The 23,966-nt window shown below is 45.6% G+C and overlaps 14 protein-coding genes across 14 annotated transcripts; 6 read left to right on the forward strand and 8 right to left on the reverse strand.

Annotated features, from left to right (window-relative positions):
• Positions 1 to 177: 177 nt before the first annotated feature.
• Positions 178 to 3,232, forward strand: IL334_001837 (uncharacterized protein; the record flags this gene model as incomplete). Its single annotated transcript, XM_062933587.1, has 15 exons — positions 178 to 207; positions 268 to 372; positions 434 to 528; positions 586 to 690; positions 750 to 855; positions 906 to 977; positions 1,035 to 1,067; positions 1,123 to 1,276; positions 1,336 to 1,405; positions 1,463 to 1,543; positions 1,607 to 1,972; positions 2,039 to 2,359; positions 2,418 to 2,523; positions 2,585 to 2,982; positions 3,040 to 3,232. 15 exons carry the CDS (start codon positions 178 to 180, stop codon positions 3,230 to 3,232), a joined length of 2,235 nt encoding a protein of 744 aa, XP_062789638.1.
• Positions 3,233 to 3,292: 60 nt separating this feature from the next.
• IL334_001838 (uncharacterized protein) lies at positions 3,293 to 3,919 on the reverse strand (the record flags this gene model as incomplete). Its single annotated transcript, XM_062933588.1, has 5 exons — positions 3,293 to 3,431; positions 3,478 to 3,544; positions 3,717 to 3,727; positions 3,775 to 3,833; positions 3,881 to 3,919. The coding sequence occupies 5 exons, from the start codon at positions 3,917 to 3,919 to the stop codon at positions 3,293 to 3,295; spliced, it is 315 nt and encodes a 104-aa protein (XP_062789639.1).
• A 26-nt stretch (positions 3,920 to 3,945) lies between these two features.
• On the reverse strand, positions 3,946 to 4,989 carry IL334_001839 (uncharacterized protein; the record flags this gene model as incomplete). Its single annotated transcript, XM_062933589.1, has 5 exons — positions 3,946 to 4,010; positions 4,196 to 4,311; positions 4,357 to 4,434; positions 4,496 to 4,931; positions 4,980 to 4,989. 5 exons carry the CDS (start codon positions 4,987 to 4,989, stop codon positions 3,946 to 3,948), a joined length of 705 nt encoding a protein of 234 aa, XP_062789640.1.
• A 53-nt stretch (positions 4,990 to 5,042) lies between these two features.
• Positions 5,043 to 5,476, reverse strand: IL334_001840 (uncharacterized protein; the record flags this gene model as incomplete). The annotated part of the gene is made up of 3 exons (XM_062933590.1): positions 5,043 to 5,201; positions 5,261 to 5,369; positions 5,412 to 5,476. The coding sequence occupies 3 exons, from the start codon at positions 5,474 to 5,476 to the stop codon at positions 5,043 to 5,045; spliced, it is 333 nt and encodes a 110-aa protein (XP_062789641.1).
• A 417-nt stretch (positions 5,477 to 5,893) lies between these two features.
• Positions 5,894 to 6,184, forward strand: IL334_001841 (uncharacterized protein; the record flags this gene model as incomplete). Its single annotated transcript, XM_062933591.1, has 1 exon — positions 5,894 to 6,184. One exon carries the CDS (start codon positions 5,894 to 5,896, stop codon positions 6,182 to 6,184), a length of 291 nt encoding a protein of 96 aa, XP_062789642.1.
• A 30-nt stretch (positions 6,185 to 6,214) lies between these two features.
• IL334_001842 (uncharacterized protein) lies at positions 6,215 to 8,669 on the forward strand (the record flags this gene model as incomplete). The annotated part of the gene is made up of 11 exons (XM_062933592.1): positions 6,215 to 6,355; positions 6,403 to 6,510; positions 6,681 to 6,964; positions 7,017 to 7,113; positions 7,166 to 7,350; positions 7,402 to 7,430; positions 7,490 to 7,734; positions 7,816 to 8,251; positions 8,301 to 8,395; positions 8,445 to 8,595; positions 8,653 to 8,669. 11 exons carry the CDS (start codon positions 6,215 to 6,217, stop codon positions 8,667 to 8,669), a joined length of 1,788 nt encoding a protein of 595 aa, XP_062789643.1.
• A 252-nt stretch (positions 8,670 to 8,921) lies between these two features.
• On the reverse strand, positions 8,922 to 10,646 carry IL334_001843 (uncharacterized protein; the record flags this gene model as incomplete). The annotated part of the gene is made up of 6 exons (XM_062933593.1): positions 8,922 to 9,078; positions 9,128 to 9,270; positions 9,324 to 9,975; positions 10,024 to 10,162; positions 10,214 to 10,342; positions 10,397 to 10,646. The coding sequence occupies 6 exons, from the start codon at positions 10,644 to 10,646 to the stop codon at positions 8,922 to 8,924; spliced, it is 1,470 nt and encodes a 489-aa protein (XP_062789644.1).
• Positions 10,647 to 11,070: 424 nt separating this feature from the next.
• Positions 11,071 to 12,781, forward strand: IL334_001844 (uncharacterized protein; the record flags this gene model as incomplete). Its single annotated transcript, XM_062933594.1, has 5 exons — positions 11,071 to 11,326; positions 11,376 to 11,753; positions 11,861 to 12,334; positions 12,382 to 12,471; positions 12,522 to 12,781. 5 exons carry the CDS (start codon positions 11,071 to 11,073, stop codon positions 12,779 to 12,781), a joined length of 1,458 nt encoding a protein of 485 aa, XP_062789645.1.
• A 312-nt stretch (positions 12,782 to 13,093) lies between these two features.
• IL334_001845 (haloacid dehalogenase, type II) lies at positions 13,094 to 13,991 on the reverse strand (the record flags this gene model as incomplete). The annotated part of the gene is made up of 4 exons (XM_062933595.1): positions 13,094 to 13,263; positions 13,314 to 13,838; positions 13,901 to 13,921; positions 13,976 to 13,991. The coding sequence occupies 4 exons, from the start codon at positions 13,989 to 13,991 to the stop codon at positions 13,094 to 13,096; spliced, it is 732 nt and encodes a 243-aa protein (XP_062789646.1).
• A 526-nt stretch (positions 13,992 to 14,517) lies between these two features.
• On the forward strand, positions 14,518 to 16,194 carry IL334_001846 (4-aminobutyrate transaminase; the record flags this gene model as incomplete). Its single annotated transcript, XM_062933596.1, has 6 exons — positions 14,518 to 14,697; positions 14,748 to 15,051; positions 15,101 to 15,171; positions 15,220 to 15,639; positions 15,695 to 15,880; positions 15,931 to 16,194. 6 exons carry the CDS (start codon positions 14,518 to 14,520, stop codon positions 16,192 to 16,194), a joined length of 1,425 nt encoding a protein of 474 aa, XP_062789647.1.
• A 300-nt stretch (positions 16,195 to 16,494) lies between these two features.
• On the reverse strand, positions 16,495 to 17,104 carry IL334_001847 (uncharacterized protein; the record flags this gene model as incomplete). Its single annotated transcript, XM_062933597.1, has 3 exons — positions 16,495 to 16,825; positions 16,876 to 16,952; positions 17,015 to 17,104. The coding sequence occupies 3 exons, from the start codon at positions 17,102 to 17,104 to the stop codon at positions 16,495 to 16,497; spliced, it is 498 nt and encodes a 165-aa protein (XP_062789648.1).
• A 21-nt stretch (positions 17,105 to 17,125) lies between these two features.
• IL334_001848 (uncharacterized protein) lies at positions 17,126 to 17,851 on the reverse strand (the record flags this gene model as incomplete). The annotated part of the gene is made up of 3 exons (XM_062933598.1): positions 17,126 to 17,574; positions 17,648 to 17,749; positions 17,809 to 17,851. 3 exons carry the CDS (start codon positions 17,849 to 17,851, stop codon positions 17,126 to 17,128), a joined length of 594 nt encoding a protein of 197 aa, XP_062789649.1.
• A 697-nt stretch (positions 17,852 to 18,548) lies between these two features.
• Positions 18,549 to 20,462, forward strand: IL334_001849 (uncharacterized protein; the record flags this gene model as incomplete). The annotated part of the gene is made up of 9 exons (XM_062933599.1): positions 18,549 to 18,581; positions 18,632 to 18,793; positions 18,849 to 19,060; positions 19,114 to 19,206; positions 19,257 to 19,469; positions 19,521 to 19,634; positions 19,684 to 19,777; positions 19,830 to 20,387; positions 20,439 to 20,462. The coding sequence occupies 9 exons, from the start codon at positions 18,549 to 18,551 to the stop codon at positions 20,460 to 20,462; spliced, it is 1,503 nt and encodes a 500-aa protein (XP_062789650.1).
• Positions 20,463 to 20,630: 168 nt separating this feature from the next.
• On the reverse strand, positions 20,631 to 23,154 carry IL334_001850 (uncharacterized protein; the record flags this gene model as incomplete). Its single annotated transcript, XM_062933600.1, has 7 exons — positions 20,631 to 20,910; positions 21,017 to 21,504; positions 21,560 to 21,802; positions 21,854 to 22,030; positions 22,092 to 22,358; positions 22,409 to 22,723; positions 22,786 to 23,154. The coding sequence occupies 7 exons, from the start codon at positions 23,152 to 23,154 to the stop codon at positions 20,631 to 20,633; spliced, it is 2,139 nt and encodes a 712-aa protein (XP_062789651.1).
• Between the last annotated feature and the right edge of the window lie 812 nt (positions 23,155 to 23,966).

The following is a 23,966-nucleotide window of genomic DNA, read 5'->3' on the forward strand; positions in this document are numbered from 1 at the left end:
CGCGCTCATCACGTGTTCACCCTCAAAGAACCCACGTCACGTGACGTTCATCCACCTTTTTTGGTACTAAAACATCGTCCATATTCCTAAAAAAGTGGAATCGAGGATTAAAAGCTTATTTACCATTGTAGGAAATCAATTCTGCATAGATAGTATATCCACGGCGTATAGCACAAAATGGGTAAACACAGAGGAAGGAAGCCAACCGTAAGCTTCTTCTAGAATTGGTTAATTTCATACTTTTAGCTTACGATTTCTTATGTGCAGCGAGGTGGTACTCGTCAACCTCAAAGTCGAGATGATAGACAAAGTGATTGGAACGCATTTACCGGAACCGACAAGATCAATGTTGCCTTTGAAGAGTACTACAAGGTCAGCTGACATACAGATCACATCTCAGAGTACGATCAGACCCGCTGATAGACTACGACAGGCTCAAGAAATCATGTCAGAGGGAGAATGGCCAAGTTTCATGGAATCGTTAAGAAAGGAATTACCGGTCACTTTCAGAGTCACAGGATCAAGAGCGTGAGCTGTGCCTACTCTCTTGATTCGAAGGGTCTCGTAACTGATGGTAAACGATAGCCATGCCGAGACGATCAATGATATAATCAAAGAAAGCTATGTACCTAATATGCAAAACGTTGAATTCGAGGGACAGAAATATGATCCTCCTTCTCAATTACCTTGGTAAGCTAGTCTTTTATTTCCTTGGCCATAGCAAGAGGTATGCTGATGGAATTAAATAGGTACCCAGGTCAACTTGCTTGGCAAATCGAAGCTCCTAAGAGGGTAGTGAGAAAAACAGAACCATTCAAGAATTTCCAAAGATTCTTGGTCGGAGAGACTGAAGTTGTGAGTGTTATATCCCGTCCAGGCGAGAGTCTCTGCTGATTTTGTTTTAGGGAAATCTTAGTAGACAAGAGGCAGTATCAATGATACCTCCTTTATTCCTGGATGTTGAACCTCATCATCTTGTAAGTCTACCAGGATATCGTCCCGTCTCATACACTGACAATCAAGATCCTTGATAGTGTTTAGACATGTGTGCTGCTCCTGGATCAAAGGTGAGCTGGAACAGCATCTCAGTTTTGAAGGCATAAGTAGCTAATGTTCCCTCAGACTGCACAAATTATCGAGGCACTGAACCCTCACCATACTACCTCAACGGGTCTCCTCATTGCCAACGACTCCGATTACAAGAGAACCCATATGTTGGTACATCAGACCGGACGAATGCCAAGTAGAGGATTGATCGTGACCAACTTCGATGCTTGTGAGTACTGACATCTAATGTTTATGTCTTGACTAGAACCTTACATATTCGCTTCACAGCCATGTATCCTTCGATCAAACTTAGTGGTGGTAAGACCTTGCAATTTGACAGGATCTTAGCAGACGTTCCGTAAGTAGACTCTGCAGCTTCACTCAATAACTCAGCTCATTCTTCTTCTGATTACAGATGCAGCGGAGATGGAACCTTGAGGAAGAATTTGGAGATTTGGGGTAAATGGGGAGCTGCGGATGGAAACAGTCTTCACAGGTGAGCCCGTATATAGTCTCTTCAAGCATCCCTCACCATAGCTAACATGATCATATTCCTAAGTTTGCAATTACGTATACTAGAAAGAGCGATGAATATGCTTAAACCAGGGGGTCGATTGGTCTACTCAACATGTTCTTTCAACCCTTCAGAAGACGAAGCAGTAATTTCCGCTGCTCTCAATGCCAGACCTGGCAAATTCCATATCGTTGATGTATCCTCTCAACTTCCAGAATTGAAGCGAAGACAAGGATTAGCATCGTGGAAAGTGGGAACTTCCAAGGGAGAGAAAGTGAACTGGTATGAGACTTTTGAGGATTACAGAGCTGCTATAGAGAACGGTGAAGAAAAGGAGAATGACAGAGGAAAAGGTTTACCTAAAAGCTTGTGGCCACCCACAAATGCTACGGAATTGAATTTGGAGAGATGGTGAGTTTGAGTTTATTAGTGAAGCGGCAGCTAGGGATTGAGAAGCTGATCAGTCGACTGACTCAGTATGCGTCTTCTTCCTCACGATCAAAATACTGGTGGATTCTTCGTTTGCGTATTGGAAAAAGCAGGATCTTCGTCTTCAACGAACAATGCGGAGGAAGCTACTACTTCCTCGCTCAAGCGATCCGCGACTTCACCCGCACCTTCCGGCGAGACCAAACGAGCTCGTGAGAAGTCTCCTGAGCCTGAAGTCCCCGTCACACCTGCCGAAACAACTCCAGCACCTTCTGCCAAGCCAGGAAAGAAGGAGAAGAGGGATCTCACTTTCAAAGAAGATCCCTTGTCTTACGTCAGCCCCGAACACGAAGAAGTGAAGAGTATTATGTGAGCTCTTGAATAGACTCTATCACAATGAACCCGAGCTGATAGACTATATGCGCAGTGAACGGTTCAAGTTCAAAGATACGTTCCCTCGAGACAACCTGATGGTCAGAAATGAATACGGAGATCCATTGAGGACTATTTATATGACTAATGACATTGTCAAGGTGGGTGAAGGTTTCTGAATCCAGATGACATGATAGCTTACGCTTTCATCGACGTGATTAGGAAATTATTCAAAACAACGATTACACCCGAATACGAGTCGTATCTGCCGGGGTCAAGTGTTTCGCTAGACAAGATTCTTCCCAGCGCACGGAGATCAGATGTAAATGGCGTACACCGATTGATGGTATTTTGGAAGTTTTACCGCATGTAGGAGAAGACATCGTGATTTCAGCGACCATACGAGAATTAAGAACTTTATTAGAGGATCATTATCCTGCTTTGGAGAAATTTGCCGAAGGACCTTGGAAAACATTGATGACCGAAAGAGACATGGGTTGTGAAATCGTTAAATTCGAAGCTGGAAGCACAGCCGGCGGTGAACTAAGATTACCAATGTATCTCCCTGTATGGAAAGCTAAAATGAGTCTGAGTTTGATGATCGATAAACGTGAAAAGAGGTTAGTCATTTCATTCCCCCTCTCGCCTTCGGCATGCTGACTATTCATGAACTTTAGTATCCTTTCATTGAGAACCTTTGGAGAAGATATATGTAAGCCACCACCAGTCCAGAAACCTCAACAGGATAAATTGGATGCTCAAAAACAAGCTGAAGAAATAGTGGAAGAAGTGCCAGTGATTGAAGGTGAAGGAGAAGGTGGAATTGCTTTGGCTGGAGAAGCTGCCGAGGAGGATGCTGTGAATGTTTAGTTCAATTTTGGGGCAAGGCACAAGACCATTTATTTATGCATCCACAAATACAAGATTAAACTACAACTCGATGGATCTGACACGTGACACGGTACCTTCATCCTGATTTGCTCTATTTCCACCTTTCTTAGTATCATCATCGACTGATTCAACAAAGGGAAATTCATGGGAGAAGCTAGCATCAGAGGTGATAGGGCCACTATGATGTTGTGTGTCAGCTTATGAAAACAATTTACTGAACTCACCGGAAGAATGTCTTTCCGCCAATTTTTGGGAAGAACCAATAGGCAGTCGCGAATGCCCATACAGCGCCTGCCACAACGCAAGCATAGTTGAATGAACCAGCATCGGGATTGGTATCGGCGGGGCTAAATATGTAAGTCGACGTCTCCACAATCAGACTTACAAAGAGAACAGGACGATTGCGAAGCCCATCCAAGCGACAGCGATCAAACCGCATATCCTGCTAAATCGGCCTAGATACCATGGTCCGGGCTATGAATCTGTCAGCTACAATCCACAAGAACAGACACGTCACATACAATAAAATTGTCTTTTCCCCATATGAGTTTCGCAGCGATGGGAATACCATAAGCGACATCTAGTACCAATTAGCTCTGATCTTATCTTATAGATTTGATTACTCACAAGGACCGAGAATGGCAAGAGAAAAGATAGCACTGACATTAGCTAAGTTCATTTTGTTGAATCACTCACTTAATCGCTGAATAATTGATAGGATCGGCAAAACACAATGCTCCAAGCGGGACGGCACAGCCTACAACCAGCCAAACCGTTCGTACGGGTGTTCCAGTATATGAATCCACATGATGCCAATACCTGGAAAAAGGTAAAGCGCCATCTCGAGCAAAAGCAAAAGCTTGTCTTGATGAAGGGAGTACAAGAGATGCAGTCATTGAAATTTCTGAATATCAGCGAAGGCTCATCCTTATTGACACTCACGAGCAATACACATGAAGGACCATATCACTAGGGATCCCTTTTGACCAAAAGCATGCAGATAGATGTACGCCAAGGGTTGTCCCAAAGCATCGTCATTCACCGCAGCAACATCCGGACTGATAACTCAATCAGCAAATTTTCTTGAGTCACCTGGTACTCACCCCATGCAAAGCGCGAGAATGACCAGGATGACTGTTCCTAAAATACCAGCACTGCCTATGGCACCGACAATCGCTTGACTGCATGCGAGTATTAGCTTGTATCCCTTTTCAGAAATGACAAGAGGCAATTGTAACTTACGGTACAGCAGTAGCAGCGTTGGTAGCTTCTTCACTGAGTGACACGGCGCAGTCGAAACTGCAGATTGTCCATACAGGAGCGAGGAAAGATAAGAGGAATGAGAATCCACTCGGCCAGCTGGTGAGATTAACGAATCCTCCGAAAGTGAACGCAGCGGTGTTCAGTTCGTGTCGTTTCGCGATAGGCAAACCAATAATTGTAACGAGGGCAAGTATGACGTTCAATACAACGCTTGGCGTCTGAAGTCTCGCGAAGATCTCGGTGCCATAAGCGCAAAATGCACCACATACAACCAACACGCCAATGTACAATCCAAATTGTTGTCCGGCGGTTGCAGTGAAATCCGAGTTATTAAGTGAAGCGGCAGCGAACACAATTCCAGAACATGCCCATGCAAGTGATGAGATGGCGGAGACGTTACCAAGGAATGAGTTGTCTGATTGGTGATCAGCAATATATCGACACAACATGTCTTCTCACTTACATCCAACCATCCACGCCAAGAAATTTCGATACTGACATTTATCAGCGTATTTCTTGTAACAGCTTAGCTTACCTTAGGAGGACTCAACCGATGGGTCCAGAAATACAGTCCGCCAGAAGTCGGCATGGAACTTGCCAATTCGCCCATAGCTAGTCCAACGAACATGATCAAGATGGACGAGATAAGCCAACCCCAAATCATCCCTACCGGACCACCGTACGGCTGTTCATTTTCAACGGAAATTTAGTGGATAACGGTATTTATTGTTGGAATGTACTCACTAGATTGTAGAAAATGGTGCTTGCAATGGAAGGTACAACGCCCATAATGGAAAAGGCAACACCAAATGTTTCCCATGCGGAGAAAGCTCGTTTCAATTCGGGTCGGTACCTGACGTATAATCAGCACAAATATCTTGGCGCACTCACATACCCTAAGTCTTCCAGTCTCGCATCATCTCGTCTTGTTTCAGGTGTTTCGATCATGTTGGAGGTCATTTTGATTCAACGATTCCCACCGAAGATGGGGGTTTCTGTGACGGAATATATATGAACGACATGCGCTGTTGAGAAGTCATGTTCATTCAAGTCTGAGCATCGTTCCAACATGGGGAAAGACTAGGATAAACGGGATGACTGAATTGATCCGCTATCTCTCGGACGCTCTCTGATTTCACGCGAGATGATTGGAAGCGAACGCTGGAATGGGATGAATTGATTGGGTCAGATGATAACGAATTCCCCCAAACGATGTAGGGCGCTGGACCAATCACGTGGGAGTTTACCCGGATGTCAGCCTGAATCTGCCTAAATTCACGAGGAATTCTTCCTAGTCGTGCAACATATATATGTGCGTCATGTAATGATAATCTTGTGAGTTATTGATCAACACCTTGCTCCACCAGCACTATCACAATGGTTCAAATCCTCAACGATCAACATCCGTCCAACGCACACCCCCTCGATCCTCTCTCTCCCGTTGAGATTCGCGAGGCCGTCGGCGCGGTTCGAGCCTTCCTTGTTAGCGATCATTACGCTGGAAAACCTGTCGAGCGTCCTTTATTCAATAGCGTCAGCTTGAGAGAACCTTCCAAGTACTCTGTTCTGAGATGGTCCGGACTGTTCTCCGCCAAGGAGCTGAATATCGCAGGCGCTTCCTCTGCGGAAGAACCGGTTAAACGTCAAGCTGATGTAAGTGGAAGATGACCGAACAATCGCTCATGTATTCAGATCCATATGATATGTCCTGTTACCTCTCAAAGTTTCGAAGCTATAGTAGATCTTCCTTCCAATTTGTCGTCTAAGGTTACCGAGGAAGCTAAGGTATCTCTTTGGACTCCTCTTCATGAGCTCATACAGCCTTCCTTGCAAAATGAAGTGAGTGACCGCCCGCCAGACTTGAGATGCCGCTGATCGCCGCTTAGGAACTTATCTGGGCTGAAGAAATCTGTAAACAAGATCCTCAAGTCAAAGCTGCATGTGAAGCAGTAGGAATCAAGCAATCAGACATTGCTGTTGATGGTGAGTCATCAGTGAGTATGAACATGTCTAATTTCTCTTAGGTTGGTGCATTGGTCTCGACGAGCGTTTCCCCGGTCGTCGTTTGCAACAATGTTTCGTGTTTGCGCGATTGCGACCCAACGACAACTTATATGCTCACCCGTGTGATTTTATCCCGGTCCTCGATTCGCACACTGGCGAGATACTTGCAATCGATTATCCTCCCACCAATGCTGCTTCTGGAGAAGCTCATCCACCTTCTTCTGCTGAGGCGTACGCGAAACAAGCTACTCGTGAACGATTCGCACCACCTCTTGCTCCTCAAAATTACCTTCCAGAGCAGATCGCTTTAGATGAGCCAAATTTCAAGGTTCGTGATACATTGAAACCTCTGCATGTTGTACAACCCGAAGGTGTGAGCTACTCCCTTGACGGTCGAGTTTTATCTTGGCAAAATTGGAAAGTTCACGTTGGCTTCGAATATCGGTGAGTATGCCTGCATTCACGTTGATTGTGTCGATGCTAAATGATCAATCAGAGAGGGTCTCGTTCTCTCAAATATCACCTACGACGACGGCGCGAAAGGTACCAGACCACTGTTTTACCGTTTGTCAGTAGCAGAAATGGTCGTGCCAGTAAGTACTCTCTTTTCATCAGTCCAACTTACATCTGACCAATGGATTACAGTACGCCAAGACAATATTCCCCCATCACCGAAAGCAGGCGTTCGACACCGGAGAATACGGTGTTGGCGCTCTTGCAAACTCTCTTGCTCTGGGATGTGATTGCCTCGGAAGTATCAGCTATCTCGATGCCGATTTCGTGACTCGATCGGGAGGTGTACAAACGATCAAATCGGCCATATGTATACAGTGAGTTATCACCGCCGAATTAATCCAGTCAATATGCTGACTTGCCTTCAGTGAGGAGGATGCTGGTATTTTACACAAACGCAAGTGTCAAAATTCATCAAACTGTAAACGGAACACACCCGCTGATCTGATCTTACAGACACCGATTTCCGTGATAATCGTGCTCATGTCGCTCGAAACCGAAAACTTGTCATCTCTTCCATTTGCACCGTTGCAAATTACGAGTACGGATTTTATTTCAATTTTTCCCTTGACGGTTCAGTAGAACTTGAAGTCAAGGCGACGGGTATTGTCAACGCATATCCTCTTGCCCCCGGAGAGCTTCGAGATTCTAGTCATGAAGTCGAGGTAGCTCCTCGAATCGCCGCTCAACATCACCAACATGTAAGTTAAGTCACTCGTTGACCGAGCTGACATGGACAGCTCTTCTCATTACGAATAGATCCCATGATAGATGGTATTCAGAATCAAGTGGTTCAAGTAGATTCTGTTCCCGATGATGAAGATGTTGGAAGTGACTCCAACTTCTACGGCAATGGTTTCAAGACAGTCAAGACGCTCTTCAATACAAGCAAAGAAAGTGTCTCAAACTATGATGCAGCCAAAGCTAGGAGTTGGGCCATCGAAAACCCTAACAAACAGCATTATGCTAGTGGCGGTAATGTTGGATACAAGATCGTCTCAAAGGACATGCCTCCCCTTATGGGAAAACCCGGTTCTCTCGTTTGGAACAGAGCACCATTTGCTCGACAAAATATGTTTGTCACCGCGTACTCTGATGACGAGAAATTCCCCTCCGAAGTGCATATAAATCAGAACCCTGGTGGAAAGGATTTCGGTTCACAACAGTGGATCAACCGGGATGATGACATTGTCAACAAGGATATTGTGTGCTGGCCTTGTAAGTGATTTTGTGAAATTGACAGCATCAATTCTGATACATTTCATAGGCTTCGGTGTGACTCATATATCTCGCCCCGAGGACTGGCCAATCATGCCTGTAGAGATACTGAGGGTTCACCTTAAACCATCCGGTTTCTTCGACGTGAGTCTAAGATATATTTTGTGAAACGCCAATCTGATTATCCGTACAGCGAAACCCCGGTCTCGATGTTCCCTCGACTGCAGATGTAAAATCCCGCTTAGCAAACGAGGCTTTCACGAATGGATCAACCACAAATGGAACTCATACAAATGGAACTCATACAAACGGTCTTACGAATGGATCTCAGACAAATGGTTCATGTGAGTATTTCGTCATTTGTCTGCGTCAAAGAAGGTTGTGCTGACTGTTCTCTACAGGTTGCAAGAAGGCTTGATCAGGTAGTAATGTGTCAAACAATGTACAAGTGATGTAAAAGCATGCATGTTATGTGATTTAGTGAATTTACGCACAGAACGGCTGCATCTTCAATTACAAGAATAATGAGTCTACCGCTTATTTTGCTTATTACCGCCCAAGATACAATACGCTCTCGAAATTCTATATGAAACGTCTGAATCGAATGTCTAACTTTGTCTACAAACCCTGTCACGAACGCTATAGCTCATTTCTACCTAAATCCAACCGGTTACCTGCGTACTTCAGCGTTCTTCTCCAGCTCTTCCCCATTTTCCTCCCCGTAGCCGGCAGGTCGATTGGCAGCATCTTCTCGGTAAAGAGGGACCTTTTGAATAATGGCAATAGTGGGAGGAATACACAATCCAGCCAAGGCGAAATTGATGGCACTGTGATAAGTCAGCATGGATTAATCTCTTGAAGAAAGGCGTGACTCACAGAGGAATGGACTTGGTCTTAACATTGGAGTTGATACCATAAGATACAGCTTGACCAACAGCTTCGACGCATCGGAAGATACCTCCAGTTCGAGCATTTCCTGAAACGTCGGCGGTGAAACAGGATATCAACCAATAGATGTACTGAAACAATAACATCAGCGTAAACCCTAGCACACAAAAGGAAGTAAACTAACAGTTTGACAAAGATATCCACAGACTTGCATGATGTAGAAAGGAATGTAAGCATTGGCCCAACCAGAGGAGTTCCAGTCGTATTTAGGGGATGTGGCCATGTGAGTAAATTTCTGTTGGTTAACCACGAGCCACGCGAATGAAGCCATTGATGGGACCATGAAAATGGCAAAACCGATTTGAGCACGAAGTCGTTGAGACCATCTTCGGTTATCAAGGAAGAATCGACCGTAGATACCGGTGAAAACAATAATACCAGATGGAACGATGAAACTGGATAATGCTCTGGCCCGAACGGTAAAGTAGAGAGTCAAATAGGTAGACAAGACACCGCCGTAGAAGTAGGAGTAGAAACCGATGGGCATGAGCAGAAGCATCTGAGGAGTAATGATCGCTCGCCAGAGAAGCAGAAATTCGGTCTTCCATGGTTGCTTGGCGGCAAGCAAGATGGGTACACCATCTGAACGTCGTACTTTATGAGGAGGAGAGATCAAGAAGGAGATAGGGAATCCGATAGCTTCGATACCGACGAAAATAAGATAGGTCGATGTAGCAATGGCACCTGCTGCAGCTGTCTTGGCGTTTCGTGCAAGAGAGATAGAACCGCCAACAAGTTGACCGAGATTTCGGGCACCAACCCAAATGGCAAGATATCTAGCATTGATGTCAGCTTCGCTGGGTTGGGCTAAAAATACCACTCACTTTCCTCGTCGCCCTTCCTCAGGGTAAGACAGAATGATAGCAGCCTCGGCGACATACCAGAAGCCGAAACCAGCTCCGTAGAGGAATCGACCGAAGATCAAATACCATTGGACACCGTATTTACTGTTAACGTAGTAAGCTGAAAAACGGTCAGCTTGGTCACGTTTTCCCTTATTTCCTGTCAACTTACCCGAACCGTTGATGGCAAAGGTAGATGCGCCAACAATTAACATGTTCTTAATACCCATTCGAGAGGCAAGGGGACCACCAAGGAGGGAAATGACCGCCACAGCACAATAAGATGCACATTGAGCCGCATCTTCAGAATGAAATTCAGCTATAATCATCATTACTATCCACTTTTTCAACTCACTGACGGTATATGGGGTCGCTTGACCTCCGCCCCCGAGCCCAGAGATAGCATCTGCCATCGCGGGACCACAGAAAGCGAGCGCAGAGACCACGCAGATTTGGAAAAGAGAACTTCGGTAAAGTGACTCCCATTTGGATTGTGGAGCCGGGGGTGTAGGGATGACATCGACTTCGGTAGTCTGTACAGCTACCGCTGGAATGTAGGTCGCATCCCCCTCTAAAGATTTTCGATCGTCATCGTAGGCTGCCATCGTATCTTGTTGCTTCGTAAGATCTGTTGATTAAGGAAGAAGAAAGGGGTTCCATTGAGATTTCCGTCCTCTTATTATACCTGCGAAAATCCCTTTGACGATAACAAACTCTCTAGTTACTAACGGCAACATCTTGGCAAAAGACCGATCGGACGAACTACTCTCCCGATTCAGATGACTTAGCGCCGGATACACTGAGCTGTCGGTTCGAACACACTTCGCGTAGAGTTTCGGCTATGATACTTCGGGATCTGGAAATTCATTTAATTCATTTCATTGGTTCGCTGAGAAGTCACGATCTTCCCTATTTAGTAAGATAACGTTACTCCTATCGGGTAAACGCGACGGGGTTGGATTTACACAAAATAACACAACCCAGTGAGATCAGCACCAGGTAAATCATCTTCTTTATCACAATCGCGCCATGCCTGAAAACGACTTACTACCAGTGACAAATCGTCTCGAACCGTTCTGGCTCACAGAGCGAGATCCAGTGCTACAGAATGCTCGAACGACGCCCGAGCTACCGCGATCAGCGGATGTTGTGGTCGTTGGTTCCGGCCTGACCGGTGCAATGACATGCTATCACTTATACTCGCAAGCACAGCAGATGGGCAGGAAAATCAATGTAGTCTTACTCGAAGCAGATGAAGTCTGTAGTGGAGCGACTGCAAGGAATGGTGAGTACAATCTATTAGCTCTCGTAACTTTGCTGAAACCCTTCTTTAGGTGGTCATTGCAAACCAATTCCATTTATCGGATATCGTGCTGAAGCAGCCAAACATGGTCCAAAGATTGCCAATCATCTTCTCACTTTTGAAGCGGCTGCATTGAAGCAGTATGCAGACCTTGTCGCTAAAGAAGACATCAGTTGTGACATGCACGTTACACGAGCAGTCGACGTGTGCTTCAAGCAAGAAGACGCCGCAGCCGCCCAAAAGGATTATGAAGCCAGAAAGGCTGCCTTTCCAGAAGATGTCGGTGGCCAAGATATCAGGACAATAAAGGACCCACAAGAGCTGGAAGCTTTGACCGGTGTCAAGGGCGGTCATTACGGAGCAAGCTACCCTGCCGGTCACCTTTGGCCATATAAACTGGCTACTTCGCGTGAGTAAACCTGTTCTGAGATATTCGCTGATCAGTAACAGTAATTCATATTGCTATTAACAAGGGTCTCAATCTTCAAACACACACTCCTGTCCTTTCCATGAAAGAGTCACAATCACATGCTGGTCAGTGGGAAATCAAAACTTCTCGAGGAAGCATCACCACATCTCAAGTGATCGTAGCATCGAACGCATATACTTCTGGTTTCCTTCCTGAATTCAAGGACCTCATCTTCCCGGTCCGAGGCACAGCCTGTTCCATCACTCCTGCGCCATCACATTCCCCTGGTTCTCTTCCTGGTCCCATCAAATACACTTATGGATTCCGACATGGACCTGGAGAGGTTGATTACATGATTCCTCGACAAGGCAGAGGGAGGGTACCAGGTCTCGGAGATAGGAGTATCATATTGGGTGGAGCTAAAGGATGTTTCTTGAAGGATTTGAACCAGTGGTATGACAACAAGCAGGATGATGAGCACATGCCAGGAGCTAAGCAGTATTTCGAGGGTTTCATGAAGAAACACTTCATAGGCTGGAATGGGAACGAACACGGGAATGTTGATTATGTTTGGTCAGGTAGTGAGTTGCTTTTTGAGACACTCTTGATACGAGCTTACCCCTTTTAGTTCTGGGATACTCGGCAGACCTTCTACCCTTTGTGGGTGAGGTTCCAGATAAGCCCGGTGTATTTGTGTGTGCTGGATTTACAGGGCATGGTGAGTGATTCACTGATCTGCCAGTCGCCTATCTGACAATCATGCATTAGGTATGCCAAGAATTCCTGGATGTACCGCTGCCATCGCAGCACTTGCGGCATCGCGTATCAAGAACGGCTTCATTACCGCCCCAGATCAAAAGGCTTTTGAAGATTCTCTACCCCCGCCGTATTGGCTCACTCGCGAGCGATATACTTCTAAAGTCAATTTGATCAAGGCTGCGATGGGTCAGGGGGACAAGACAAAAGGTGCTTTGCAGAACTCCGATGAAGCTGTATTAGCAGGTAGAGCCGTGCGTGCCAAGTTGTAGACTATACAGTTTTGTAGATTTTGGGTCGACTATGCATATGAGATCATCAACACACCTCACATTTTCACGATATCTTCGAGTTAATGATACGTTGGTGCCATATCACTGTCCTTGACCTGTATGGGTTGCCTTGATTCAACCAAAAAGTCTATCCCCTTGGACCCTATCATACCTGGAGTGGACATGTGATCATCTCTGAATGGTTCGATTTTTGACGCCCAGACAGTGCTTGGCTTCATGAATCTGTTCTTTCTTGACACAACTAATGCATGATGGACCGGAATGGGCAGATGGTGTTAACCAGAACAGTATCTACTTCTTACCCCATTTTTCTACTATACCTTTACCCAACGATATAAGATCTGGGGCAACAAAGTCCGACTTGCCGAAGATGTTGGTGCACTCATCGTACTCGTAGGTGGTGGTGTAAGCAGTGAGGAAGCCGGCGGATTTGGCAGCAGCGGTATCCCATGCGTGAGATGCTATGATCGTGTTAGTGATCATTCGATGGTTTCCGATATTGATCACTTACCAGCAAAGATGGAAACCTCTCCTGGCTTATCAGATCCAGCCTTTTCTCTTGCGAATTTGTATACCTCTGGTTCCGGTTTACCAGCGCTAACCATATCCGCAGATAAAACGTGATCCAAGGGCATCTCTACACCTGCTTTGTCGAAGTATCCTTTTACTCGGTCGACATTGGCATCAGAGCAACACCAAACCTCAAATCCACCATCTCGCAATGTTTGCATCATTTCTTTGAGTCCAGGTCGGGGCTTAAGCTGCTTGTACTCTTCTCTGATGTACTGTAAATCATCATCGGTGAAGAAACCGTCGAGGTCTTCTGCGGGTACACCGGCTTGGAAAAGGACACGCGTGAGAGTGCTGGACATGATGTCAAAGAAGGGTTTGTATTGTTTGATTTGGGATAGATATGAATAGTCTCGTTCGGTACCGGTTACCCAAGCGTAGAAGAGAAGTTTGGAAGGAATACCATACTTGGCGAGTTTGTCACCAAGTCGGGCTTGAACGGCTTCGGCACCATTGTCATATGAGACTATCAGAAAGAAGGGCGAAGCCGTAAGCGTAATAACTTGAGTATGCACTACCTTCACTCACAACAAGTTCCTACAACGTCAACTATTCAAAAAATGAGTCAGCTTATAATATTAGCAGAAATGACAATCCACTCACAAACAACAGAAGGCATGGTTGGCAAGATGGAGTGTGAAGTTATGTGGGAGTGAGTGGGGATGATAGTTGATCAACTTGAGCGTGTGAAGTTGTAAGTATTTCCAAACGGAGCTATGATAGATTGAAACCGAAAGTAAAGCAAATTAACCAAATATGTATGTGATTCAGGTGGGTGTGTTATCTCACCCCACAAGATGACCTTTCGGGCGGGATACGTGAGTTACCGAACCTTCGGCTAAATACGTCGACCAATGGAATGCGATGACAACTTGTGAACCGACGCTTGATGACTTATTGTTCCTGACATTTTCCAAGCACAGATCCGAAGGTGAAGTGGAAACAGCAGCCGATGGGTACATACTGCCAAAAGACATTCGGGAAAGAGCTGGGTTCCCTGGCACATAGACGTGGATGTCGTACAGGGTTATCGACGAAGGGCTGCAAAGTATCTCTGAAACTTTTCGATCATCTTGATATATTTCTCGTACAGTAAATCGTCTTCTCAAATCTCGAAACTAATTGCATCAGTCAGATCATCCATCATGCCTGCTATAGCCTCAAGCTCCCATATCGCACCTCTCCCTTCGGCCTCCAAGCCTCTTCCACTCACCACTTCTACTGAAGGTCTTCAAGCCATCGCTGATAAGCATATCACCAAAGGTCTGGGCCGACTTCGTGACCATGTTTTCAGAGAAGGCAAAGGTCTTCGAGTTCTAACCACTGTGAGCAGATACACCCTTATCTACGAGGTCATCGCTGATACATCTTCCAGGAAAACCAAAAACTGCTCGATTTCACATCAGGTATCGGAGTAACCTCCCTTGGTCATGCTCATCCAGATGTCACCGCTGCTATCATCGCTCAGGCGCAATCTATCATCCACGTGCAATGTGCCATAGGCCTTTCTGAGCCTTACGTTCAATTGGTAGAGTCATTACTCACCATGATGCCTGATCCGAGCTTGGACAGCTTCTTTTTCTGGAATTCTGGATCCGAAGCCATAGAGGCGGCCATCAAGGTAGCCAGAACAAGGACAAAGCGAAACAACATCGTCGTCATGCAGGGTGGTTACCATGGTGAGTTCGGTTTCTGATGTCAATTTACATATGCTTATTACAATAACAGGCCGAACTTCCGGTGCTGCTGCATTGACACGATCCAAAACATCTTTCTTCAAGGGTACTGGTCCTTTGATGGTGAGCAAATCCTCGTCAACAAATAGTGGTCTCTGACGTTTCCTGTAGCCATGCGTGTACACTACTCCCTTCCCCTACTGGCACGCCATGGGCTTACCCAAGGAGACTTCTGAGGAGGTCCTTGTCGAACAAGCCATTCTAGGCATCGAGAATCTGCTCCAACAGCAAACTGCTCCCGAAGATACAGCTGCGATCTTCCTTGAACCTGTCGTCGGCGAAGGTGGTTACATTCCCGCTCCCCCTGCCTACATCAGACATCTCCGAGATCTTTGTGACAAACACGGCATACTCCTTGTCATCGATGAGATTCAAACTGGATTCTGCAGAACCGGGAAAACATTCGCTATTGAACACTCCGGTGTAAAGCCTGATATCATGGTGTTTGCTAAAGGATTTGCCAATGGCATGCCCATCTCCGGTATTGTAACATCTTCCGACATCATGAAAGTCATGGCACCTGGATCACTTGTGAGCTTACCTTGTCGGGTGTGTCGTGAACATGTCAGCTGACGATCCTCATAAGGGTGGAACATACTCTGGAAATGTTGTTGCTTGCGCTGCTGCTCTTGCCACCACTCGATACATGAGGACACATGACATTCTCGGGAACGTCCAAGCTCGATCAGAACAGATATTTAAGGGTCTCCGCGAGATCCACGCTGATACTGAGAATGGAGGATGGATGATCGAGGAGGTCCGAGGACAAGGTGTAAGTCGCTCCGCTGTTATCGATCTGAGCAGTACTAATTCTTCCTCCAGTTAATGATCGCAATGGAATTCAAAGATCCTAATTCCAAGCTCACTCGATCTCACTCGAGAGGAGATATCAAACTTCCCGCGAACCTTAACAAGCTCGTGCAGGATGCATGTTACGACCGAGGGCTTTTAGTCTTGACGACTAGTATCTACCCTGTGTTGAGGTTGATCCCTGCTTTGATTTTGAGTGAGGAGGAAGTCGACGAGATGTTGAGCACCATGAAGGAGGCTGTTAAGGAGGTCGCAAAAGCTGTCGAAGGCAAATAGTTTTTGTCGTTATAGAATTTCTCATATATTTGGATGTATCTGGTTCCTTTGTGAATTAATGAAGCATCTGAACGAGGTTTTCAATCTTAGAACGCTGATCCCAATGCGCTTGCTATTACTACGAGTAAGCCACCTCCCTAGCAGCTCTTTTGAACAAATCATAAGTTATTGAGATCATTAACAGCATGCTACGATGTGAGATCCACAATGGTAACGACATGTGTAGTCGGGTCCTGACCACTTTGCCTGTGGAAGTTGTGGAGAACATGCATGTAACTAGTTCATACGATAACAATATGTCTACAGGGTCTCAATAAGCTTGATGACAACATCCGTTACTTCGCTAGTCTTCAACTTGCCACCAAGATCACCTGTAGTCTGGCCGTTCTCGATACTTGTCTTACAGGCCTTCTCCACGATCTCAGCGGCTTTCTCCTCACCAAGCCATCTGAGCATCTCTGCTGCGGACATGATAGCGGCGATTGGGTTGGCCAGATTCTTTCCCATGATGTCAAATGCTGCGCCATGAACCGGTTCGAATAACGAAGGGGATTTTCGTGTAGGGTCAAGGGAGGAGGAATGAGCAATACCGATGGAGCCCGATACACCTGCTGCGAGGTCGGAAAGGATACTATTGGAAGATGAGCGTGAGAACAGGACGAGATTGCAAGGAAAACTTACTCTCCGTGGAGGTTGGTGGTCACGATAGTATCGAGGGATTTGGGTTTGGTGACCATTCGAACGGTCATCGCATCGACCTACTGCAAGTTGGCGGCTTCCCTTTCGAGTATATACAGTCATTCCTGTACAGAGCACTTACAAGCATCTTGTCCCATTTTACATCGGGGAAGTCTTTTGAAACAAGCTCTGCGACCTCATCCCACAGCACCAGTCCGTATCTCTGGAACATCGTTAGCGAGTCCCAAAGATCTCAACTCACCTGAGCGTTACTTTTGCTAACAACAGTCAATAGTTTTCTGGGTCTTTCCTGAGCGATTTCGAATGCAAATCGCATGACTCTCTCAACACCCCTTCTTGTAAAGACGGCAACCTCCGTGGCTGTCTCCCAAGCTGTACCAACATGAGTTCTACCACCTTGACCAGCATATTCTCCTTCAGTGTTCTCTCGAACAATCACCCAATCAAGATCACCTGGACCAGCATTTGTGATTCTAGGGGGAATACCAGGAAGGATAGCGGATGGTCTAACGTTTACGTATTGTTGGAAAGACTGTCTCATAGGTAAGATGAGGTCCCACAAGGAGATGTGGTCGGGTACATTGGGATCCCCCACCGCTCCGAAGAAGATTGCATCGGATTTACGAAGATGGTCGAGCCATCCTTCAGGTGTATAAGATCCTTTAGCCTTGTATCGGGCACCTTTATTTTTCTAGGATCAGCTCATCTTTGTCCTTTGATCAGTTGTCACAACACTGAAGACGGCACGACTTACTACCATAATCGAGCTCGTCGAAGTCCAGCTCAAATCCTCCTACCTTCTTCTGTACATTTCGGAGTACTTCCAAGGTGGACGCGGTGACTTCAATGCCGATACCTGACATGGACACTGAGTGATCAGCGCTTGGTCCTTGAAAATAGACTTGTTACACACACCATCTCCAGCAATGACTGCAATTTTATGTTGACGAATGGACATTCTGAGTAAATGTGTATCTACAAGTAGATGGACCAAGAGTGTAGGGCAGAGCAATATCGTTAGCGTGTGCTGTTTGATGGCTTTCAGATGCGGAATTCACAGGTTGTTCTTTTCGATAATCTGGTGTTTTCACTGGATGTCAGTGAATACCAAATCTTTTGTTCAGCCCACAGTATCTCCTCTGCGTTGTCATCGCGAAGTGTGAAGATGTTTCGGTTAGGTCCAAGAAACAGATCCTGTTTGTTTGAAAAGACCGACTAGCCGGTGCAGTTCACGGTCTTCTCATCCTCAAGCGGCAGAAGCCAAGAGACGAGAGTTCGGATCGCAACACATGATTCGTCAAAGATGTTAACGTCGGTTCTGACGTACGTACGAGACGTATCATGCATTCTCGTCATTATGTCAAGCGTAACTTAACCAGCTCGGGATTCGGTTATCGCCATCGGGTCCGGGAGAACAGATATGTCGGGAAATTACAGAAAATTACTTTTGGCGCATGTAAGTCCAGCCGTCGGCAAAATCTCACTCACCAAAGACTTTCGCCGTGCCGTTAAGGGGGGGTTAGCCGACACTTGAGCGGGTTTGTTGGATATTTCTGAGTAGCAGGACGGCAACTTGGTTGAAATTGTTGCTACCTTCATTACCTCTTACACATAGTCATTTAGTCACACGATCGTCGTACATTAAACCATACATAATGTCTTCTTCTAGCAAATCTCAAGACCTCGGGGTGAGCTGATTCACTCTCGTGATGAAGAGCGGTTGCTGAATCATTTATAGTCTCTTCTCTCTGACTCTGCCCTTTTCCGTACACAAGGATATATCAATGGACAATGGGTATCTGCATCAGATGGTGTTACTTTCCCCTTGACAAATCCAGCCACAGGCGCTCTGATTGCAGATATGCCTCACATGCCTAGATCCCAAGTCGCAGAAGCTATTGTAAGTTGCTCAAATCCCATGTATTTCGTAGACTGATATCAACTCGGATCTTTAGGATGCAGCAAAAACCGCTTTACCAGCTTGGGCAGCTCTTACAGCTTACCAAAGATCGGCTTATCTGCTCAAACTACATTCACTGATGGAACAACACGCTCAAGATCTCGGTACAATCCTCTGCGTAGAGAACGGAAAACCTCTCGCAGAAGCTAAAGGAGAAATCGCATATGGAGCTTCTTTCATGCAATGGAACGCTGCTGAAGGTCTTAGGTGAATTCAAGTGACCAGTCCTAAGAGTCCCGTATCTGACGACAATAAAATAGAACATACGGTCAAACCATCCCCAGTCCGTTCCCCGGTACAAGGAACATGGTTATCAAACAACCTATCGGTGTTTGCGGTCTAATCACACCTTGGTAAGTACCCGTGGGTTTCATCTTGGTTAGTATCTGACAACCTGGTATAGGAACTTTCCAAATGCCATGATCACCAGAAAGATGGCTCCTGCCCTTGCAGCCGGATGTACTGTAGTCATTAAAGCACCAGCAGAAACTCCCCTTTCGGCACTTGCAATGGCAGTTCTTTGCGAACGAATTGGGGTTCCCGCAGGTGTGGTCAATGTGGTCGTCATGGATAAGGGAGACAGGGAAGCTGCAGCTGGTTTAGAGTTGTGCGAAAAGTGAGTGTACCAGAGTGTGAAGATCATGTCATGGGCTAACTTCATCAATAGCATAAAAGTCTCCAAAATTTCTTTTACAGGGTCAACACCTGTTGGTAGATTACTCATGAAACAAGGTAGCTCTACACTCAAGAAGTTGTCCTTTGAATTAGGTGGAAATGCCGCGTGAGTGCTCCGTTTGATGAAATGTTTACGTTACTGATCGCCATATTAGATTCATCATTTTCGATGACGCCGATCTCGAGCTCGCTGTAACCGGTGTGATAGCATCCAAATTCCGAGCTGCTGGTCAGACCTGTGTTTGTGCTGTGAGTGTCTACACGTAACAATGCGAAGCTTTTCGCTAACATCAAAATCCAGAATCGAATATTTGTCCACTCCAAGATTTACGATCAATTTGCCAAGCTGCTTGCTGAGAAAGTAGGAGCTTTCAAAGTCGGAGATGGTATGACTGAAGGCGTAACCATCGGACCATTGGTGAATTCCCGAGGGGTAGAGAAAGTGGAAAGACACGTGAAGGATGCCGTATCCAAGGGAGCCAAGGTTCTTGTTGGAGGAGAAAAGATCGATAACGGTGATGGATCATGTTTCTTCCAACCAACAGTTTTAGTCGACGTTCCTAGAGAATGTGCTGTAGCTGAGGAGGAAACTTTTGGACCTCTCGCCCCTCTATTCAAGTTTGATGACGAAGAAGACGTTATCACAAGAGCGAACAGTAGTGAAGTCGGTTTAGCAGGTTATCTATTCACCAGAGATTTGGCTAGAAGTAATCGAGTGGCTGAAAAGTTGGAAGTCGGTATGGTGGGAGTCAACACTGGTGTAATTGCTCAAGCTTGTATTCCATTTGGAGGCGTCAAACAAAGTGGTTTCGGAAGAGAAGGTGGACCAAGTGGTATCAATGAGTTCCAGGTTGACAAGGTGAGTTCTACACAAATCAGCTTCTTGGTACTAAGCTGACTATGTTATCAGCTCATAACGATCGGTGGTATGTAATCGGTCAGCAAATATATACAACTAATTTCATATGCATTTTCATTGTTATACGGTTACAAGAGCATCTATTCGATCTATCATGTATGAGCAATGACGATTGCAGCAAACTACTCGTTTTGACTGTGATTTGACTCTTTGGTACCGTGTATTTCCCCATCGAACGCTCGTTCAAAAACCAGGTCCACTAGGCTTGAATCCTAAATCGTATATCTTCCTTTCGAAATCTCTCAGATGCTCATCGTCATTCCATTGTACTACTTCGATGGGACTCTGCTCCCAATCCGGATACACCACTCCGACGAACTCTTCTTCGCTTTGGGCGTCAGAGGTTCCACCATTGGAATCTTCCGGTTTCGCAAGCTTTGCAGCTTCTTCAGCAATTGCTTTACGCTTATAATCTGCTTCTTTACGGTTTTCTGGTCGGGGATCAATGTAGTCAAGATCGATACTATAACAGCGGTCAGCGTGCACATTTAATTAGTCGTGAGAATCGCGATGCGTTTTGCAGAGGGCAAGGTAGATAGGTAGATAATAGGTGTAATTGATAAACTCACCAAAGAGCGGAAATCCATCCACCATGATACTTGACTTTGACTCCTCTTTCTCTGGCGGCCCTTCGCATGACCATCTCTTTGGCTTCTTTTCTAGCAGTACCATCTTCACGAGCATCCGCCAGCATGTCACAATCGATATCGCCTAGACCTGGTTTGTTATCGTCGCCAGGTTTATGTTCCGGTTCATCTAGTCTTGCTGTGGCGGGAGTCGCTGGCCAAGTATTAAATAGAGGTAATTGTTTTGTTCGACCCCATGAGAAACCTCTTCCTACTCCAGATGGAATCTGCTTGAGTAGATTGTAGTGGACGAATAATGGTTCACCCCACGAATCGTGCTGTAACATTGTATGTGCGCAAAATTCTCCAGACGCAGTTCCTCTAGGCAAGGCAGCTGCACCAACCCATCTTCCAGGTACCGCCCATCGTTTTCTCAAAGCAAGCAAGGCCCATCTGAAAATATCTTTATCACCATCAGAGAAGTAGAACCACTGTATTAAATATTAGCATCCTTCCGTGCCAGAATCATTGTCAGCCACCACTCACAAATTCATGGTTTTCTAGCATATATTTAATCAATAGAAAAACGTCCAAATGCAGTTTCTTGTCAATGAACATTTGACCAGTCTCCATTTCCCATTCGTTCCTGCATTTGACACCCATTATTGACCATATAGGGTTATTTGCAGAAGTCTTCCAATAATCTGGTGTAGCCCATATGCCCAGTCTGCGATAATTTGGCGCATCAAACATATATGCGGGATCACGGGTGGGTATCGAGTCAGAATCCTACGCAGATCGTCAGCATACGATACTCTGCTTGTGCGGGACATGACTTACCAGGTAAAGTACCTCTCTGAATGGAGCTTGCACAACTGCAAGTGCTTTCAGATGGTACGATTTATTCTTGCCTGCGTCCTTGGTTTGACCAGCAGCCTCAACTAGTTCTGCACCCAATACTTTGAGTTCTGCTCGTATGGGATCGTCGTCACCTGGTCTTTCGCTAGGGAAATGATACTACCAGAACAACGAACTCGGTCAGATTGCGCAAATACACTAGATTATTGGGTCAACTCACTATTTGTACAGGTAATTCCGAGCCGTAGTCTCTCAGCATACCTAAACTCCATTTGACCCTTTGCAATGTATCTGCATTTCCAGCAACCATCACTATACCTCTTCCACTACCGTAGTTATCAATGACTCCACTAGCCAATACACCTTCCATATGATCTATCAACTCCATCCTATATTGATGAAGGCTAGTTCGATTGACTGATGCCCATACGTTTGCTGAATGCTGGATCATATGAGTATTGTGTTGTTCATGAATCGTATCACATTGCTAAAGCTCATTGTCAGCTAAAGATCCAATAAATTTCCATCTATACTCACCTCCAAATTCCATTGAACAAATCCACCATGTTCTACTTCACCTTCTATCTCACCTCGTCCACCAGGAGCGTCCCTCCAGGCATCTAATCTTTCCCTCAGGGTGGCAGACACCGGTAAAGAGTCCGAAGCGATGTCAATCACCCTTTTACCTTGAGCTTTGGCATCCGAGTATATGGACTTGTGCTTGATCCCTGAGGGCGTTGAAAGCCGGAAAGGGACTTTGAAAGGCTTTTTAGATTTATTTATGTACGATGAGCCGTCCGAAGACCGTGAACTATCTGAAGATGGATATCCTTTTGAGGATAGAGTCAAGGGCTACATGAAAGATCTCATTTAAGATCAGCCTACAATCTCGCAGTGTACCCCGACACACTTACGCTCGCACCGCTGTGATGTAGAGCTAATCCGGACAATAACACCAGTATCACAAGGAGCATCACCCTTCTCATTATTCCCGTGAATAGATTCTTCCTCAATAAAATCTTCAGCCTTGCGAGTCTCCCATTATGACTCGCAGGGAAGGGATAACTGCCATGTTCGACCATACCTGGTGTTGGAGGTAGAAGGGGAGTGTGTGAATCCACTCCGTCCGTTTCTGAACCGGTTCCTGTACTCGATCCTACCGTTGGCGAATCAGCTATCGGTGAAAGTCGTGAGAGGTTTGACTTTGAGTTATAAGGAGATGAGAAGAATGAGGATGTTTTTTCGTTTATCGGTATATGCAATTTGGGTTTTTGAGATGGCATAAAGGGCGTAGTATTTCACTTCGTTTTCTATGTATGATAATTCGAGAGGATGTTCAACTATTGTATTTATTAGATAAAGCCCGCTGTCGAGTGGGCGAGGATACGTAGAAAGTGATAGTTTTTGATTTTGCGTCGTTCATCAAATTTGAACTAACTTTCTTTTATACCCTAATACTTGGTCTGTCTGTGGTATTTATATCGAACTGACGAAGCTGGTTTTGCCCTGTACTCACTCGCGGTCAGCTAAGTTCACAAGGCCATGGTTTGCGTTTCAGCGCTGCCGTAGTCCTTCACAACGATCGCAGTAAAATAATGCTGTTTGTGGATCCTGCGCGTAAGGAATAGCAATGTGAAGTTTCATCAAGCCCAATGACAAGTGCCGCGCAGTTTTGCAGACAATTTAACCTTTCCTCGAAAGAAATACGGAATCCGGGAGTGGTTTGTAGGCTCACCAGGAAACGGAAGCTCTACTCACCTCTGATATCCCTACCTCCATGCCAGTCGAATCTGGGTTCTTCTTTTCCGTCAGTGATAGGCTCTTTTATATCAGCAACAAGTTGGATTGGAATCCCATCAACAATTGACAGTCAAAACATGAATTGTCTACATCTATGCCAGACTTTGCACTTATCATTGTCGCCGCAGTGATCAGCGAGCCAAACATAGAACTTTTTTGTTCTTGTTCCAGTCCAGAAAATGACGCTATTTATGTCATACCGCAGCAAGAGAAGAGAGAAAAACAAGGGAAAACAACCCAAATGGACTTTAAACCCTGAACCAGTAATTTTAATCGACGAGGCCTTCGAATTTTA

Source organism: Kwoniella shivajii, chromosome 2, assembly GCF_035658355.1.
Source record: "Kwoniella shivajii chromosome 2, complete sequence".
Lineage (NCBI taxonomy): Eukaryota > Fungi > Basidiomycota > Tremellomycetes > Tremellales > Cryptococcaceae > Kwoniella > Kwoniella shivajii.